The 20716-nt window shown below is 37.3% G+C and overlaps 2 protein-coding genes across 14 annotated transcripts in view; one reads left to right on the forward strand and one right to left on the reverse strand.

The window, feature by feature from the left end:
- tiprl (TOR signaling pathway regulator) overlaps window positions 1-17734 on the forward strand; it is a 48072-nt gene extending 30338 nt beyond the window's left edge. For 3 of the 10 annotated variants that reach the window (XM_023342932.1, XM_023342939.1, XM_023342936.1), the window contains 4 exons: window positions 8429-8521; window positions 9532-9708; window positions 14269-14343; window positions 17558-17734. In XM_023342932.1, coding sequence (XP_023198700.1) covers window positions 8429-8521; window positions 9532-9708; window positions 14269-14343; window positions 17558-17569 — 357 coding nt within the window. In that variant the 3' untranslated portion in view covers window positions 17570-17734. Of the gene's footprint in view, window positions 1-3179; window positions 4127-8428; window positions 8522-9531; window positions 9709-13633; window positions 13713-14268; window positions 14350-17557 lie in introns of those variants that run through there. The other 7 variants (XR_002753528.1, XM_023342933.1, XM_023342935.1 and 4 more) reach the window with 7 other exon arrangements.
- The window catches only part of LOC111610154, a 66728-nt gene that overhangs the window by 14705 nt on the left and 31307 nt on the right, over window positions 1-20716 (reverse strand). Inside the window, exon 1 of one of the 4 annotated variants that reach the window (XM_023342944.1) lies at window positions 346-3168. The exons of the other annotated variants lie outside the window; for them this stretch is intronic. The gene's annotated coding sequence lies outside the window, so the exon portion shown is untranslated. Of the gene's footprint in view, window positions 1-345; window positions 3169-20716 lie in introns of those variants that run through there. 4 annotated transcript variants of the gene reach the window in all.

The following is a 20716-nucleotide window of genomic DNA, read 5'->3' on the forward strand; positions in this document are numbered from 1 at the left end:
AGTTCACATCACAAACATACAAATATATTTATGCAAACACATGCACAACAAACAAACCCAGCTATGAGATTTTAAAAAATGGAAACACTTTACTTAAGCTATTTTAAAATAAATGTATATGTCAGTGGGATTTCTCACACTGGGAAAAAGAAGCCAGGTTCTCACAGGCTGGGAAGTATGAAGTATTTGCAAGGTGTATAGGCAGCTCACAAGGTCAAAGGTCATATCATTCAATGTGTATCTGTACTTGTACTTGATGATTTTCATGTGAGAAAAAGTAGACTCACTTAATCCAAAAAGACCTGTCAAGTTCAAGGCGTGTCTCCTGACTTTGGGAGGCTTTACCTGTGATAGTAGGCTTCAGAACTTCCATACCGGGTGCTGCTCGTGATTGTATTTCTGTCCAGGTGAAAAGTGAGACTGACTTTAACACAGTGTCATCCATATCAGTATGTGCTCTAAAAGGAAAATATAGTTGAAACCAGAAGCTTACATACACTACATAAAAAGACACATATGCATTCTTCTACACAGTCTGATGTTAAATCAAAATAAACTTTTCCTGTCTAAAGTCACTGAAGATGACAAGTTTTTTCTATTTGCTGGATGTCAGAATAATGTTCTGCTTGCATGTGAGGGAAGTTCCTAAGGTCTCTGCGTAGCACCCATGTTGAAAGTAGTTTCAATCTGCTTTTAGCATGTTAACTGGGCTGACCATGTGTGTTCCAAAATGACTGCACTCTTTTAATAGCAGCCACAAGCTCACTTATTTTCTGAAAATCAATGATAAATGCATCTTTTGCAACTTTGTCTGCCTTTGAAAGGCTTTTTATGCTTGGCAAAAATGTGACTGATCTGATAATTATGCTCTTGCACTTGCTTTTGGGTCTACTCCACAGCTAGCTGCTTTTTTTTTTTAAGCTCCATTACTGTCTAGGCTCGTAGAGCTATTAGCGTGAAAATCTGCTAATAGTGGATTGTCTTAAAATGCCTCTCCACATTACCCTTTTTATACTTGAGTGTGAAGAAACCAATCAGTATTTATTCACTAACATGAAATGGGCAAGACTAATAATAGATGCAAATCTCTGAAACTTGCCCAATAAAAATTAGACATTGCTTTTGGGTTGTGGTTCAACTGAATCATTAAAGAAAACATAGTAATGACACAAACCTAGACAAAAATGATGGTACCTGTAACCTAATATTGCAACCTTTTGAGACAATCACTACAATCAAATGATTTCTGTAAATGTCGATAGGACTTCTGTCCACAGGTATTTTGACCTACTTTTTTGTCTCAGATTTTAAGGGTACTTTCTCCAGTTGGCATGTTTCAGCTAGAAGGTCAGTTCAGAATTGTCCACTGTTTTGCTTTTAGTCATTTTTGTGTGTTTTGAGCTGAATAGGTGTTCTAGATTGTGTTTTGGGTCATTATTCTATTGGAAGACACATGACTTGTAACTGAGACCAAGCTTTCTGACACATTTTTTCTTCATAATGCTTTGATATTCTGAGATTTCATTGTACCCTACACAAATTCCCTGTTTTACAAGCAGCAAAGCAGCCCCAGAACACAACTGATCCTTCCCCATGTTTCACAGTAGGGACAAGTTTTTTTTTAGTTTCCTTAATTTTTGTGTCTATAGACATAGAACTGATGTGCCTTACCGAAAAGCTCCAGTTTTACACTAAAATTGTGGTTTCCATTTTCGTCTCATCTGTCCAAATGACAATCTTCCAGAAGCTCTGTGGCTTATATGCATTGTGTCTTATTTTTTGTGCTTTGCTTTCCTTCTTGGTCATCTCCTACAAAATCCACTTTGGCTCAAACAATGATGGATGGTGCAATCTGACACTGATATACATTGACCTTGGAATTGCCCATTAAATTCTGTGGAAGTTGCTTTAAGCTCTTTGGTTACCATTTATATTGTCCTTCTCTTCAATTTGTCATCAGTTTTCCTCTTTAGCCACAGCCAGGGAAGTTGGCTACAGTCCTGTGGTCCTTAAACGTCTGAATAATATGTACAGCTGTAGTCACATTATATATTATTTGGAGTGATGTTGTCTTTACCTTTAACATGCTTGTCTATAATTTTCTTTCTAATCTTCTGGGACAACTCTCTCTTTTGCTACATTTGGTCTATTTTCAGTGTGGTACACACAATGTAGCCAAACAGTACCATCTACTTGTCACTATTTTATTACACAAACTGACTACAAGCTTGAAGACACCTGTAATGCTACTAAGAGGACACATCTCAGTTTAACATGTCTCTAAGGTCAAATTATTTTCAATCTTTTCCAGAGGTATCACAATTTTTCTCCAGGCAAAAGTCTACTAAAATGCAGCATGAATGTTCTGACTGCAGACACTTTGAAAACTATCAGATACATATCTGATTTAGTAACACATGGAAGTAGAACAAATCTGATTTTGTAGGAGTGAAAAGATCTGAATTAGTCTCTTCAGGCTGCCTTGAAATGAAAATGCAGATATGAAAATCTATGAAAAGATATGGCTCACATAAGAGAAAAAATTTGGTTTGAGTCGTATTTGCCTCTTGTGTGATCGTAGTCCACAAGAGCTACCTTAAGAGTTACAGGACAATAGTTTTCAAGGATTGGACTTGGGCACCCCTGTCTTTGAGAGTTCTGCTGGTGTACTGATTTTCCTCGCTTTATGTCAAACTGGTCAGAGGGCTGCCTTCTTGTTTGAACTGTAGAGCCATTTTGCTAGGGCGAAATTAAAATTGCAGAGGTGCCTGGGCACCTCCCCAAACTACCAGGAGATTGGAAATGTTATCCACTATATCTGATTTACACCACAAAACAGTAAAATTACATTTCTCAGTTTATGTAAATATATGCTGTGTCACCTAATCTTCTTATTCATAATTCATAATTAAACCTGACCAGTTATATAACTAGATTATATAACTGGAAAGTAACACATTCTGTCCATTTAATTTAAAAGAAAAGGGGTGACACTTAACAAGCAGACTTGTTCAAAGTTATCAAGATTATTTACATCTGATTAATTTCTTGATAGTGAAATTCTTGTATAGAATTATGTCATTTTTCCTAATTCTTTTTAAGTGAATCATAACTTTTTAATGACATTTTAAGAGTTTGTATTGTATTGTGCATTTACTCGATATTTTTCTATTGAACAGAATATTCCTGCAGCATTCTACACAGATCCCAATGAGATAGCTCAGCATCTAACCCTGAGAGTAACAAAGTGTGAGAAACTGGAACTTCCTGTGATGCATCGTGAACCTTCTGTCAGTGAAGCTATTTAGTAACTGTTACACTGTGACAGCTACACTAATTTGTTCTGGTTATGTCAAATCTATACTGAGCAATATAAAAACTTTTGATCATCAATCCAAATATTTGTACAGCAACAGATTAGACTGTTTTGAGAAACGTAACTGCAGAATTACTTTAAAATGACAAAATATCCCTTGTCTTGTTTCAAATTAAATGTGCATTTAAATCTGTTAAATTCAATATAAATGAACACTGTAAATTGTAGAGTCAGAATCTATTTGTGAAACTATTGTTTGTTGTGTATTGTATAGAAGCTCATTTCTGCCAATCTGGTGGTCAAAAATAACTTTTATCCCCTAATTCTGACATGGTCATATTAAAGTTACTATCTCATTATTATGGCTTAGCTTTCACATAACACTGTGCATGTGCATCATCATGAGTCTTTTCCAGCCTTATTTCTAACTAATGTCTGGAGGCTTAATTTGACATTATGGGATTCTTTGAAAACTTGCAAGATTTCAACATTTGTAAAACCACTCAGTGTTACTCAGTTGTATTAGCAAGACCCATTTCTGTCTACCAAGCCGAACTTGTCTCACCCGTCTCCTCAGTATGCCAGTGGCCCATTATGAGTTAGCTAAGTCATAATTAATAAATAATATCTCATAGTGAAATGCCACATCATAATTATTAGACAGTATCTCATTAGGATAACTAAGTCATAATAATAAGAAACTACATCATAATTATGAAATAAAACTTTTTTTCCCCATCAAAGTGACAGAAAAGTGCTTCTACAGTATTGAGGTGATACAAATAAATAGTTTTAGTGCATGTGTGTTTGTTTGGTGTGTGCTGAAATCTTGATTTCTGTTATGAAGCCTAAGTGTGGAAGCCCAAATCACTATAAGTTTATTCAGCACAAAGAAACTGAAAAGGTCAGCTCTCTGTCTGATATGGAAAGATACTCTAACCTGGAGGCAGAACTTGTCCTTCAGATTATTTGGATGCAGCTGCTTGAGTTCACAGCAAGCAGAAGGGGCAAAGAGGCAGTTGCCTAGCACTGGTCGAGGTTGTACAAGTGGGCGAGTCTTGGACCGAGGAGCTTCCCACAGCAAGTGTATCAGGAGATGAAGGGAAATATTACAAGAAGAGGTACGAACAAAGTCCACATATGACTGCAACAGAGTGGAGCTCCTTCCCAGATAGAAACTCTATTTTTGGTTATATTAAAATTTTCTATGTAATCTCCCATTTTAACCATGCGTATCTGCTCATACAAAAACTTAGAACACAGATGGAAAAAGGAGCTTTTGAAGATTGTGGTTGCTGGAATAGAAATTCAGATCTTTGGAGTTGTAGCTGTAACTGCTTTTTCTTTGTAATCACTTTTTTTCTTTTTAAACTCAAACTTACATCTGGGAGTGTTGTTTTATTAAGTGTCCTTCAACTTACAGTGCCTTGCAAAAGTACTCATACCCATTGAGAGTTTCCATATTTTTATCACATTACAACCATAAACAAGCATATTTAATTTGAATTTTGTGTGAAAAGCAAAATGTTTGTTTTTCAATTGTGAAGTACAAAGAGAACGTCTCGTGAACCACACTCCATACCATTAGGCGGCGGTAATGCTTTCTTAACGCTTTTCCCCAACAACCAATAAAAAAAAATACGAAGAACAACAGAAGCAGCAGCAGCAACAACATGGAGCAGACGGTTGACAAGCTTGAGAGTATGGTACTGTGTAAAATAGTTTCGTTCTTTTCTTTAGTCTTTTCTGAGTTTCCTCTTTCTTTGGGGATTTCAACAAGCATTTCTTTCTCATTTAGATAAACTATTATTTAAAAACCCGACCTTATGGGGCGGAAGTTGCAGAACGCGGGAAATCTTTGAAAATGTGAACTTTTTGATCTATATCGTTTTGGATTTGATGATGCATAAACCCACCAAACGGGATGATAACTCAGGTAAATGATTATGATGGTATGGACTTTGACGACAGGACTCTGGTAGGCAGAGGTAAGGCGAAAGCTTTAAAAGACGACAGAGAGCATGGTTTTAAAAGCAGTAAGAGAAGCCTTAGTTCAGATGATGAAAACAGAAGAAAAGTGATAAAGATGAGATTTAAGGTGATTTAAGGTCATACTTAAATTCAGGAAAGAAGATGAGAACATGAATCAAAGCCTTATAACGGTGTGCAGAGAACTAAAAAAAGAAACTAGGTGGAGAGAAATTTGCGATAGGATTTGATCAATTATAACAAAACAAAAACAAATAGAGCTAAGTAAATTGTTTTCGCCAAGATTTTTCCTTTCACTAACAACCTTTTTGAAAATCTCAAAGTATCTCGTGGTATTATCTCTGCTATTCTGCTTGAGAAAGATCTGGAAAATCTTAGAAATTCATGGTCCTGATATACGGAGTTTGAAACGGTTGCCAAAACAGTAGCAGAGGAAGGATTGAGAGTCTCGGTACTTTTGACGTTTGTTCTGATAAAATGAAAATTATATGAGGACATATAAAATTTTATATGGGGAAAAAGCTGAAAGGAAAAGAAGAAGCACTTTAGAAGTGAAGGGGGCGCTATTTCCTATATTATCCACGGTCTCCCGTTTTTATTTTCTTTTGAAATACAGTATGTGATATATCTTAAATTTAAGGAAAGAGTTTCACTCTCAACATATATTCAAACTTGTTTCTTTTATTTACTTCAGCGCAGTTCACAGTTTTTAACAAATTCTGTAGCTTTCTGTGTACTTCTAAATCTGCTCCTTAGATGTATCTTTTCGGGTCTACTACTGCCTGTAGTGGGGATGGTAACACAACTAACATACTACATCACTAAATGAGAACAGCACAACGTCTTTATTATTTACTATTGATTCTGGCGTTACTGGCACTGTAAAAAATAAATTCTCTAATAAGACACCATACCAGCTAATTAAATGACTTAAACGAGACCTTTAAATATTAATAATAATAATAATATATAATTGATATATCTCCATCAATTATAGAAGGAATAAAATAAATAAGGAGACATAAATAGCAACATAATGAACTATAATAAAAACCATTTACAAGGTATGCATAAGAAACTTAACAGAGCAAAAATCAATAATAATAGTAATCAATAATTAGGTTCACAGAAGAATAACAAACCTGGTTGTTATAACCAGGGATGTTATCCGATACAAGTAAAAATTCACATTTTTGCCTTTACGCTGCCATATATATTATTCTGAGAGATTTTTGTTGTTGATAGAGTTATACAAAGGGAAAAATTAGATGATACACAATTTAATTTATGATGGTGGATATTTTCCTTTGACTCTAGAGTGATCAAATAAAACACATTCATAGAATCACAATATCAACAATTTGTGCATTGCTTAAAACACTTAGCACGCTATAGGTAAAAATTAGCATTTAGTTTGTTTAATAATGATTATTGCACTGTCAATAAATGACTTTAAGCGATTTTCTTAGTTGCCAGAGGAACACAGTAATGCCTTCATGAGCTCAGAGGGTCTAACTGATGAAAAAAGAGGATGGATGCTAATTTCTAAAATATTCCTCGCCATCTTCAATTTCCTGAGGGAGTCTTCCAAAGGATCAATAAAGTACAAGTCTAAGTCTAAGTCTATCTTCCATGTTCTTTCAGCAAACAGTTGAGACAGAGTTGTTTTGGGTTTCACTGCTATTTTCCTGCTATTTTAGTTGCCATTGAAAGTATTCTTAAAAGTTTGTCTGTCATTCTGCAGCTCATGTGACCAAACCTGCCGAGAAGATGAAAAGTTAAAACACTCAACATTGTCTTTTACACAACCTCTAGTTGGGTAACCCCAAGATCACTAGGTCTTCTTAAAATATAGTCTCTGAAAACATTTCTTAAAAACATAGCCAGTGTTTTCAGCAAAGTTGAGCTGACTGTCTTATGTCCTATGTCCCACAAATATCCTGTTGATATGAAACTCATGCAATTCTCGGCAGGCATGCGTTTCTCGGCATAACACCGGTTAGCCAGTGCGTTATGGACTGGGGGTTCAGCCCATGGAGGAGCTTTCACGCTCGCCTTGTGACTAGCGCAGCACGCTGGTTTATTTTTATTTTAGTTTATTTTTACGGCAACACAATGCATATCAAATGCTTTGTCTATTTAAAGTCAGATAGAGTGGCATCACGGCCTCGTGGAGAACAGAACAACTCGTCCCATGAAGCTCGATTCTCTGTGGCACCTATTAAAAACTCAATTGACATGAAATCAAAGAGCTACTAAAGACACATAAATTAAATCTCCCATTTGTCCCTCTACAATTCAGCAGCAGAGATACGCTGTGAGTGGATCTAGCTCATCATGCAGGGCCGGTCCAAGGTTCAATGAGGCTAGAATCTGAATTAGGGGCGCCTCTTGCTCCAAACATCAGCACCACTAACAGCATTTCACCAGGGACTCAGTGAAATCTGGTAGAGGGGGGCTAGTTTAATTGACCGAGCAGTCAATTATAATTGTAATTTGCTAAGATGCATTAATGAACAGCTAAAACTCAAAGATTAAACTGAGAGGATCAAATTGTTGCTATGGTAACAAAACAATCTAACTATGAAGATTGTACTTTGAACTTTTACAAAACTTATAAAACTTGCCAGCTCCTTAAAATCTTAAATTTAAATGTTAAACAATTTATAATCTTTTAATTTATCTGTGCTGAAACCATTGAGTCAGATTTAACTGCATTAATAATCTCTTAACTCATGTATGCCTTGGGTCGGTTCTAAATGTGATCTGCATTACATCATATTTTTAGATAATTTAATTATTGAATAACTGAATTTGGATTTAACAGAAGTGCAAATAATTGATATTTATTTTAATTGTATTTGTGGGTATTAGTATTGTCGGCATTGTCTTCCAGTAACATAATTAACCAGTAATATTTTACATTTTCTGTCAACTTAACATCTTATTTAACATCTGCCCCGACCACCTGGCTCATCAAGTTTTCTTGAGGAAACCCTGAAAGGTACATGCTTGGATAATAAATTGGTCATTGTCAAGAAGACTCCACAGCTCCACTTGGGTGCCTTTTATGCCATTTATCTTTTGAGAGAAAACCCTTTTTTTGTATTCATGTCATTTCAGTTCTTGAAGTCAGAGGCAGACCTGGAGTACATTGAAAGGCGGCTGAAGCTGGATTTCATCAACGGTGCTTCAGAGAGTGGAAGCTTTGCTAAGGTGATAACTCACAGAATCTTTCTCCCAGTATCTCTGTTGTTTATAAGACAATATGTATGTGCTTTAAGCTGGTTCTAAATGCATTTTCCTCAATTATTGTCAGATTTGTTAGAAAACAGGAACATGGATGACAGTATTAATTGAGGTTTTTGAACATCCTCTGTAATGTACACAAAACTGCAAATTGTATGACAATTGGAAGCAGGTAATTTAAAGGTTCAGCTGATCATATTTTCCCTCCTATTCAAAAATTACATGAGGCCACTGGCACTACCCTCTGTTTGGTTTATTACTTAGGCCAATGCCCCATAGCAATTACAATTTGTTACAGCTGTAGTGTATAACTTTTATAACATTTTTTTTTTTTACATATTTATTGTAATAGTCTCTATGTTGTGACATTATGGTAAGAGGCAGATAATCTGTGAAAAAATTAAGCTCCTCTGCCTTCTCCCAGTGCTACCTTGAAACAAGCTATCAGAGCCAGGATCTTAGCACTATCAATCACAATCTTGTGTGGCGCTGCTCATCCTTTTTCCCATCTACTCTCTGTTACACTAGCGCTAGAATAGCTTCTTGTGAATTCTCAGGCTATGCTTACCTGATACAGCTGATCATATGAGCTAGGCTATGAGCTAGCATAGCCTGAGCATTCCACCAATGACACCATTGGTCACCAATGACCGCAGGTAAACAGTTTTCCTGTAACGGTAAGTTGTTTCTCTACCATTACCACATTTAGCAGTGAGTACATGAGTTTGGCTGACATCGCTAAGATCTTCCTTCTGGCTGTGATTGGTTGATTTTGGTCGAGAGTGGTGCAATTCTTCAGGCGACAATGGTAACTCAGGGAGGAGGTGGAGGAGATAAATCTATTCACAGATGATCTGTTTCATAACAATCTGAATGATGGAAAGCAGTGAGTGCTTTCAAATAGTCACTCACTGCAATATAGTAGGGTGGAGATTAACACTTTAAAATTAAAGTTGGGCTAATGATTTTCTGTGCAGGAAAATGTGACTGGGATCCTGGAAAATTTGAAGTCTATCAAGGCCAAACACTCTCTTCTCAGGTGTCAGGTCAGCCAGATCACAGATGCTCAGAAAGGGTCCATGGAGTTAATCAGAAACAGACTCGGCACGGCCATGGAACTGATCAAACATTGCCAGCAAACTTCTCATTTGGAGGTAACAACACTAGCATAATACCCATTATTCAAACATCATTGTATGTCATGCCTCCCATGAGATCCATTGTGTATTCAAACTAAAGGTAAAGGTAATTTTATTTATATAGCACATTTTCAGCAACAAGGCAATACAAAGTGCTTTACAGGAATTAAAAGTAAATACAAATAAAATAACAAACCAAAGGAAAGAGTAAAAGAAGAAAAAGCTAATAATGTTGATCCAAAGTAAATGAACTAGATTCTCCTATTCAGGGTTGCTAGATAAGTATAAGTAAGTATCCTCTGGTCTAATTCCTTTTCTGGGTTTGGAGAATAGGAGTCTAAAAAGTAGTTGCTGAGGTAGTTTTTCTGGATTCCAAGTTCTAATCCCTGTTCTGGGTTGCTAAATAAGTGTAAGTAAGTAAGTATCCTCTGGACTTTGTAAGTGTGCTCTAAATTTGTAAAAGCAATGAGTACTCCACAATTTCTAAGTAATAATAAAAACTAAATGTTCCTGTTCTGGAAGAATTTTTTCTGGATTCTAAGTTCGTTCTAATTAATTTTCTGGGTTGCAATAATAGGAGTCTCTCTGCATCTAAATAGTGAGTACAGCTAAAGAGTGACTAATAAACTAGAGTCTCTGCATTCCAAGTTTGTTCTAATTCCTTTTCTGGGTTAAAAATGAGAACTCCGCAGTTTCTAATAAAATAAAATAAAAAAAGAGGAAAGGACACATTAGGGCACATGGCAACATTCAAACAAAACAAAGACATGATTGAAGGTGGTGACATCACAGGGCCATGAAACCACATTGCTCAGCCTCCCGGCAGAAGTCCGATAAGGTGTTGTTATCAAGGCATGTCCTTGGGAGCGCTCAGCTGCACAGTTGCATGAATAACAGGCGGGGCTGAGGTGGGAAGGAGCGTTTTGTTTAGATATCTTCAAGAAGATTGGAAATATGCAGCCCTTCCAAGGCAACACGGGAAAAGCCAATTCAAATAGAGAATGTCTTAGGTCTGGTAGATTAGAAATTTCAATCTTCCCTAAAGTCTGTCTGGTACATCTCAGTTCCCAATTATCCAAATTAGTTTGGCCGTTCCACTGAGCTGAAACTAGCAACTTCTCCCAGATCGATTCGATTCCGTTGGTGAGTTTTGGAGCTGGGCTGCGAGTCTCAGCAAGACTCCGCTCCAACTTGCGTCTCTGTTCACACCAACCCTCTGAGTGTTCACCAGTTCAGCCAAGTCCATCACAAATTTCTCGATAAGCTAGGTATCCACAAGCTCCAAAGAGCAAAAATCCTGTTTGATGAATAAATCCAGGGTGTATCCTGCCGAGTGTGTCCCCGTAGGACAAGAGGGCTCTCCTGTGCCCAGTCTTCTCGTTGAGAAAATTTGATCAATTGCATTGAGAGACCAGTTGACAAGATCCATAATTTGTAGATTTGGAGGATGTGCAAAGAAAGGCTCCAAAAATAGAGAAAAACACAGCACAAAAACAGAGCAAGCAGGGGAGGCATGGACAGGAAGGGAGCAGAGGAAAAAGGCGTCTGCTTTCACCAAGAGCAAGAGAGGAAAAACTATCAGAAAACCAATTTGTCTTAGTATGTCCATAACAGCAATTTTCAAAGTGGAGGCTACAGCCCCCTCAGGGCCACCAATGGGACTCAGAAAGTGGAGGGCAGATGAGGAGAAAAAATATGCAAAAAGCAAAAAGTAATAAATCTAATAGATTTTTAATCATAAAAACAAACATTTTTTTTTAAAACATTATTAAAAAATATAGGTTAAAAAAATTTATTGAAATGTTACTTGCCATGCTCATCACTCTGTGCTGCTCAACCTGGTGTAGTGAACGCAAAATGTAAAAGGTTCTAACAAGAAAAAGACAAAAGAAGCCTTCCAACAGCACTTTTGTGGAGAAAACCCAAAAAACTGATGACCAACTAAAATCAGACAGTATAACGCAACATTTACGCAAAAAATAAAATGTAATTAATGAATAGTGAATAAAAGTGGGGGAAAAAGACATTCTGAAAGTCAATGTTTCTTTACAGATTTTGAAGCATTGTTATGGATTTGCAAAGCGAGTACCTGGCCTGAAGCTAATATTGTTTGGGCTGGTCATGACATCGGAATTTTGGAAACTACTGGTCTAAAGACTGTAAATTGATAGTAAGCAGTGCCAGATTTCATTGGCAGTTTCTTCTCGGTTAATTTTTAATAACCTCATAATAAAGTTTTTTTTTTTTTAACCCCTCCAGGGGGTCTTTTTGTGGGCTCTAGTGTCCTTTTTACAAAAGTAGGCTGACAGAAATGGGGAAGGAGAGGAGGGAAGACATGCGGCAAATGTCGCCGGGCCCGGGAGTCGAACACGCGACGGCCGCGTCGAGGACTCGAGGCCTCCAAATATGGGTCGCGCTAACCACTGCGCCATCACGGCACGCTCTAATAAAGTATTTTTGAACAAATATGACTGAGCATGGGATTTCCCTGGAAGATAACAGATGTGCTTTCAACAATATTACCATATGACAAATTCTGCTTCTTAGGATAACTAGCATGTAAATTAAATTTGAGCAATGAACTGTTTATACATAGTGATGCCTGGCTATTAAGTTGATTTAGTCTTTCAATGTATGCTGTTATAGAGTTAAGGCAATATCTATGACAACTTTTAAAGGAGGAAAACTTGTCACTCCAAAACTTACAACTGAAGAATTCAACAGAATCATTCTTTTCTAAAATCATTAACAAGAACATTAATAATGTTTATGCCTTGTTTGCCACTGCTCAGAAATGAACAAACCTTCATATGTCTATGGCATCTGAATTCTACTCTAGCAGGACCTGCAATGAATTTGGTAACTTAGAATTTGCTAACTACCATTCTGAGCAAATTATTAAAATCAGAGGGTTACTCTGATTTTTAGAATTTTCTTCTGTACATCAAAACCAAGACCAGCACCGATGTTGTACCCAATCAAGGAAATCTGTAGAAAATGACACACTTGACCAAATTCTTTCCTGCCAACAGCCATTACCATCTTCAATAACTCTTTGAGGAATCTGAATTAATGAGCTACAATGATATTTAGGTTTTAATTATAACCTTTATCAAAAGGAAAGTTTTAAGCCTGGTCTTAAAAGATTACCAGGTGTTTGCCTCACTGACTAAAATTGGGTGCTGGTTCCACAGGAGAAGAGCCTGATGGCTCAAGGAGCTGTCTCCCATTATACTTTTAGAAAATCTAGGAACCACAAGTAAACCTCTGTCTGAGAGTGAGATGTTCTATTAGGAACTATCAAGGAAGGATTTTACATGAAAATCCAGAAAATTATTGACAATCTGGAGCATCAATGAGACTGTCATAGAAAAACAGTGTTTTCAGTCAGAAGCTTCTTCAATTTTGCTTTTATGCAGACTGCTACAGGAGATCCTTCCTGCCCACAGCCATCAGATTGTACAAAAACTCTAAAGAACCATGTATAATGATTCACAACATTTAATTCCGCCTTTTGATAAATAACATATTTTAAAATATGAATTGAATTTGAACTGAGAATGTTCAATCTTGCGTGTTGTGAAATGAAAAGCAGCATTTGTGAGTCTGCAGTTTGAGGAACTGCTTGAACTGCAGACTCGAGCCGTTTCTGTTATCGACCAGTCTGTCTTACCACGTAATAGTGAAAAGGTCAATGTTCATAGAACAAATACTTTCGCTGCTTTCTACTGGTAGTAATATTTTCAGACGTAGGGCCGTTTCTGCTCCACATGGCAGTGAACTCTCATACCGAACAGCTGCTTGAAGCTGCAGCATGTAAATGAAACAAACAAACAAGAAGATTTTACACATGTATTAAAACTTTCGCTATCTCCTAACATAAGACAGATAATCTCTGAAAAAAAATCGATCTCCTCTGTCTCCTCCCTGTGTTCTGCAGAATTATTCACCTCGGTCAGAAACAGCCAATCAGAACAAGTACAGAACAGCTAGCCATGCTGTCAGGACGTTTTGAATTTGTAAGTCAGGATTGTTTATTTTGATGCAACCTGCATTTGACTGAGAACCTTACTGTTAAACATTATTTTACTGATTGCTGGTTTTTCAGTTGTCCTTTTGACAGAATAACTGCTGTATTGTAGCTGCAAATACTTTGCATGTTTTATGTCTAATTTAGGTGAATTTATTGCCAGATAATTTTTCCATTTTGCCAGATAACATAGCAGCATTTATGCCAAAAGTGAAAAATTAACAACTAATCCAGGTGATCGGCAATGATCGATGATTGGCAGCGATCGGCCCTCATGGGTGATCGGAATTCTAATCTCTGTCTCTCTCTAATAACTGTCTCGTGTTGTTGAAAAAAGCAACATTTACATCTTTTATAATAAAAAACAGTAAATGTTTGTGAAACAGTAACTTTTATAGAACCAAAATGATAGATTTTACCTTTAGCAGGATGTGAACTGCAAACATTCATGCACTATTAAAATAAATAAATGAACAAAATAACAATCAAAAATATTCTGTGTATTTATTACTCATAACATTTGGTTGTATTATTCTATTCCTCAGGTTGAGTCACTGGCAGAGTCAGAGCAGGGGTCAGCCATGTTCCTGGATTCAACCATTAGTTCAATCACAGCTGAAGTAAGATTTCTAACAAAAGCTTGACACAAGATTCTGGTTGATTTTGGAGCATAATGTGAAGTTAAGCAACCATTTATTATGCAAATAATGCAGCTGGTTACCTCAGAAATCCCTCAGGATAATTGGCTAGTGTAAAAATTGTTAGATTTAGCATGTCTGATTAAAAAAAAAAAATTCAGACATGGTAAATAACTGGACTGATATCAGAGTTGCAGGCAAGTATTCCAGTACTTCAGAGTTCTTGAATCAACTAGTTAACATTGCTGAATCTGTAAGCAAGCAAACCATCTCCATTCCATCCATTCCCAGCAGATGTCACTGATTTCTTAATACACACAGGGTGAACTTCATCCACTTCATCCATTAGAGCGTGAACATGATATGATTTTAAGTGGTCAACATTAATTGCTTGCAGTTTCTTCCGCTGTTATGGACTAGCAATAAGATAATTTTGTCCCAACAGCTGTTTCACAACTGCATATGGCCGAGAGACTTTTGCTTGACAGGTGCTTCATCTTTTCTTGGGCAGATGATAATTTCCCTTTAGCCATAAGTGTAGTGGTAGAATCTCTGCCTAAACCCATTAACATAATGCAAAACATTTTGTGGTGGTTCAGATGCAAATCCAAGTCACGCAATTTCAAAGGGACAACAGCCTGATTAACTGACTCCCCAATAATACTGTCACCACATGACACCCACTTTCTTAACAATACCTTGTTTTCAGCATGGTTCTGTATCTCATCATCAGATAAAGCAGACTGAAACAAGTCCTGCAATGTAGGGTCAGATCTTTGCTCCTGCAGCAGATCAGACCTTGAAATAGACACACAGGCATCAGACAAGCAAAAAGAGGACATCTGTGTCTCTTTTTCCAAGTCTTCTTTAAGATTTGTAGCACTGGGTATATTCATTGACTGTGTCACAGCACATGCTTGGAAAAACTTAAAGGTGTGATTTTTCATTTTTGTCTGGGCCACTGCTGATCAAAGGTTCTGAAACAACAACTGGACCCTCTGGTTGATCAGGCGAGAATTTTCTTCCAGCTATCTTGTTTTCCAAAAATCACTGTGACACCATCTACAGGAAGAACAGGTTGAACACCCATCTTTACTTCTCCCTCAAACAACTCGTCAAACTTATGCACTGTAATACAAAACACAGATATACCAATACCCAACACAGGTATAGATGATCCAGTGTCGGAATCATCTGAAAAGGGTAAAACTGATGCCAGGATGAATGAATCATATGCACCTGGATCTCTCAAGGTTGTAACTGGCACATCAACGTCACTCCCTACTAAAGACACTTGTCCTACCATAAGAAATGGCTTGAACTCAAATCAAGTTCTTCTTCTAATGGCACCTAAGTGATTTTGTCTGGAACATTTAAAAGAAATGATGCAGCAAGTGCCGCTGGTTTAAATTGAGATACATTTTTGTTTCTTGATTTCAGCAGTCTTTCTTCCAATGACCTTTTCTGACAATAATTACAAATTTTGTCCTGTTACTGCAGTCTGAAAAACACCTCCAGAATGCGTTCAACACTAATTTGAAGCACTCATCCAATCGGTATCTTTATCGCTCATTCTCTAGTGTTGTCTTGGGGATGATGTTGTATTCATGTCCCCAAGACAACATCATCAGCCAACACTGCAGCTTCTGATGCAGTCTTTACCTTTTGTTCATTAATATACACTGCAATATGTTCATTAACAAAATTCTTAAATTGTTCTTGAACCATTAAATTACAGAGGTCATCAAGTGTTTTGATCTGAGCAGAAATGCACCACCAATTATAATTAATCTCCCAAATTTCTTGGAAACTCCACATAAGTTTTGCCACCTATTTTTCAGTTTCTTGACTTCTGTCTATGCACCTCAGGGACCAATTCATATGCCTTAAGTATTGCAGCTTTAACCTTGGAATGATCCTCACCATCACTTAAACAATGTATAAATGAAGCTTCTTGAGCATGACCAACTAAAACACACTGACTCAAAATTGTGCAGCCCGAATCAGGCCAACCCCTTGGCTCTACAACTCTCTTAAACGAAGTGAAAAAAGTTTCAACATCCTCTTCACTAAACTTAGACACCAAGAGCAAATCACTCAAAATATCAGAAGATTTACATTTAGAGTCCACAATACAAAATTAAATATAGGTCTGTTATTAAATTATCTTGATGGAGAGAAGGTTTCTTAAGTAAATTTCTTAACTACAGCTATCTTAAAAAGCCTGCAGTAGATGTCCGTTTCTTAGGATAGATTAATTAAACTAAAATAGGCACCGTAATCAAAGGAAGATACAGATGCACACAAACCAGTTCCCTGACATACCAGGTTGTTTCTGATATGAGACATTCTGATATGGTTTCAAATGTGTACAATAAGACTGCAAAGTAAAGCTCTGCAGCACACAGGGCACTGTTACTCAACAGATGTTTGAGCAATATATAGACAATAACTGGTTTATTGAGCTGTGCCCACCAACTCCTATGTGAAAACAGCCCCAGTGAGGGTAGAGTCTACTTCAAACTGCATGATTCTGTCAAGAGGAATTGCCTTGTTGTAGTTAGTGAATTAGAGCCAAATAATAGGCTTAATAATTGTTAATTCATCATTCAAACTTCTAAAAGGATGATTTATTTTTTCACATGGGCCAGGTAGAATTGGGTAGCTTTCTTCTCTTAGATGAAGTCAGTTGAAAACTGGATTTGTATTTAGTCATGTTATTTTTTTAATCTTAAAATGTGTTTGTTGATCTGAAACATTTAAGTGTAGGATGAAAAGTCAAAAACAAAAGAAATATGTAGGGGGACTGTAGGATACTGTATGCAAAAGATGTACGCTGCTAAGCTTCATGTTGTTTTGTATGTTTCTTCCATGTTTTGTAAATTTGTAGATGTATAGTTTAATTTCTAATTATAAAAGAATAAAGGACAAATGTAGTTCTTTTCATGTGATTTTAAATCTGTACAGTTTACCCTCAGTAGACCTAAGTTTTTTTCCCTGGCCCTAGTGGCCTTTATTTGATTGATAGTGGTCAGACAGGAAAGTGGGTTGTGAGATAGGAGGAAAACATGTAGCAAAGGTCAACGGTCTGGAACTCAGTCCTCACCAGCATCATTGCTGCCCACAGATTTTAATCATCTAAATAATTATAAATATCCTGATTTGCCTCACCCACTTTCCTGTTTTTTGTTTCCAGCTTAAGAGTTAGTCACGCGGAATCCAGTTAAACAAGAATCTACATCGCCAAGTGAAACGGAAGCCACGGAAAGTGAAAAGAGTCAGCCGGAGTGAATCGGAGAGCAGTAACCTCCACATGAACTATTAATTATATTGGTTTATGATTAATATGCATATTAAAAGTTTAATTAAAGTAGTTGTTTTATTGTCATTGATGGCAGTATTCTAACCAAAGCCTCTTTCCTCTCATGCTTAGTGTTTAAAAGGATCCACGACTAGTTGAACATGTTGGCCTAAATGGCCAACTCTTCTGTTTAGTCCTCCTCCTCCTCATCACCTCTTCTGATTTCAACGTTCCAATCGATTTCAATTCTCTCTGGTTCAAATTGAAAAAGCTTAATGTTTTGGCTGGAGGAGTCAGGCAGTTGGACCATTACAAATCATTTACCCAGAATGCATTGCAGCGTGAACAACATGGCGACATTCCTGTGAAAATATTTTATTAAAATTTATAAAAACAAAATAACCTACAGTATTATTACTGTATTGTTTCTACATCTAAGATAAATATTATCGGCCCAAGCCTCCATGGGGCCCTAAGCGAAATGTGGTTTTGGGGCCCTCTAGTTCTGCTAACAATGTGGACTGGCTGCAATCATTAGGTCCGATCATTAGGTCATTCACACATCTGCTATAATCTTATTGTATCTCTGGCACTGCTGTTTACATTATATACATGTATAATAGGATACATTTATTGGCCAACTGATTTATCGACCAGCGGATTTCTGGTCACCAATTTCCTTAATTTTGGAGGATCGTGATTGGCCGATATTTCCATGTGAAGCCCATCTTATCCCCTAATCTTATCTTCATTAGCAAAGGTTTAAAAATCAGTTTCTGTCCTCTGGTGCTCTACAGTGAGAGGTTTGACTGACAGACCAACCCACCAGGTCAGGTCTGCACGTTTACAGTTAACAATATTCACCTCACTGTTGCCAACTCAATGACTTTCTTGCTATATTTAGTGACATTTCAAACAAAAAAAAAAAAACACCCTTGTCCCTTAGAGCAGTGGTCCCCAGAGAGCTAAACATGAGCTGCAGGTTGCCCTTCTGTGCATAACCTCCCATAACCTAAATGTAGTGGTGATTGTTTGTCAAACCAAACATCCAATAAAAGTTCCATCAGCCACTATATGGCACAGGGGTCAAGATTCTTTATGCAGGCAAAAGAAGTTTAATGTCCAAACTTGTTGATTATCTTGGTTGCTTTTATTTTCCTTTTCAGCAATAAATTACAACGTTCAAACTTTCCTTTGTTCTCCTGTCTACTTCTGTCGCTCTGTTGCTCTGGTAAAAACCATAGGCCCCAAACCCAAATGCCTGCTGGTCCTTTACCAGGCCCCTACACTTATAGAAAGTGGATTGATCCACCTTACTTCCTGTCTTAGAAAGCAAATAAATAAGAACAAATAATAAAACAAAAGATAAATAGAATCGACAATTATTAACCTGCAAATAAACTCTGCAAATAATACAAAAACTAGAAATTTAAGAATAAACTAACAAAATTCAAATGGATAAAGAAATAAAGAATAAATAGCTCCAACACTAAGTACCCGGAACTTCTACCTTGTTTGGTGAATACATTCTCAGACCTCTTCAGCCACTGGTACACCTTTTGAAGATGCCTTCAGCTATTTGCCTGCTCCTTTTCCATCTCAGGAAACTTGATGTGGCCATACCCTCTGTCCAATCCCATCTTCCCTAGGTGAGTCTGGAATCAAACCAGAGCAGTTCTCCTTCGAACAAAGGAATGGAATCGGGAATTGGCTAATCATCACAGATCCTGTGCCCCATATCGTCCCGGACACAGTGTTTAGCTATATACTCCTAACCCTAAACCAGGGGTGTCAAAATCTAACACACCAGAATTAAATGGCTGATTTACCTCCTCAGGATGTAGACAGTTTCTCCAGAATCCTGCTAATGACCTAATTATTTGATTCAGCAGAGGCACATCTGCTGAATCAAAAATACAGGACATTGTCCCTCAAGGCCTGGGGTTTGACACCTGTCAACACACCACATATGTTGCCCCTCACTTTATTGGTCCTTCTGTCATTGCATCCATTATCAGCCCTGCCTGTGTCTGTCTCAAGTTACTCTCGTGATAAAACCTGTTCACTCCAGTGTAGCTCTCGCCTGTCTCAGACTCCTTGGTTTGGCTCCTCGGCATCCAGTTAAGTTTTTCTCACCTCTTCAAGCCCCTGTGTTGGCATTTAAACATAAGGTTACACTCATCCCCTGAAAATACTAACCAGAGCCCTAATAAACCTAGTTTTGATTTTCTGCCTCAGAGTTTTGGTTCGCAGCATTTGAGTCTGGTTTAAGCAAATGACCGGGTGGAAATTGGCACTCGCCACTGGCCAAATGCAGGTAAATGTATGAAGTGGTGTGTGAATTTGAGCAACACATCAGCCATTGTGGTGGGTTAGCAATTTAAAAAGAAAAAAAAACAAACTGTTCAATTTGTACTCTTGTCCAGGGGAGAGTACAAACTATCCATCTGGCATGTAGACATATATGGCCTGAGGCCAGGGCCGCTTTAATAAATTGATACTGTTTTGCTACCTCATCTACAGTGAGGCTCCGGTTAAAGAGGTCACTCGGAAGAAGAGCTCTCAAGGCTCACACTATTTCATCAGAATTACAGGGCAAATTGTATGGTATCTGCAATAGCAGCAACAACATAATGTGAACAAACATATAATGGCTACGTCATAGATGTGACATTTAGCTCACTAAATTAGCTTATCAATAACAGTGACAAATTACACTGCGGAGTTACAGGAAAGAAACAGTCATAAAAAGAACAATCATAACCACATAACTACACCATATTGAACAACACAAAAGTCACATTTTCAATCTTGCATACAAAGTCCCTTGCTTGCAGAGCTGCAATAAAGAAATGAGGCTCCTCATAAGGATAGCACACGTTAAGACCCCAATGTACAATTAGCTGTCCTAGCTGTTGGCTAACGAAATATTGTCAGTCCAACCATGCCCACTAGTGGGGATTCAGAACAGATTTCTATGTCAACAGAAACATACAAAGACGAGATTTTATTTAGTTATTTTTTTGATCATGTAGAAATAACTATTTAAACAGG

This window comes from Xiphophorus maculatus, chromosome 11, assembly GCF_002775205.1.
Source record: "Xiphophorus maculatus strain JP 163 A chromosome 11, X_maculatus-5.0-male, whole genome shotgun sequence".
NCBI classification, from domain to species: Eukaryota; Metazoa; Chordata; class Actinopteri; order Cyprinodontiformes; family Poeciliidae; genus Xiphophorus; species Xiphophorus maculatus.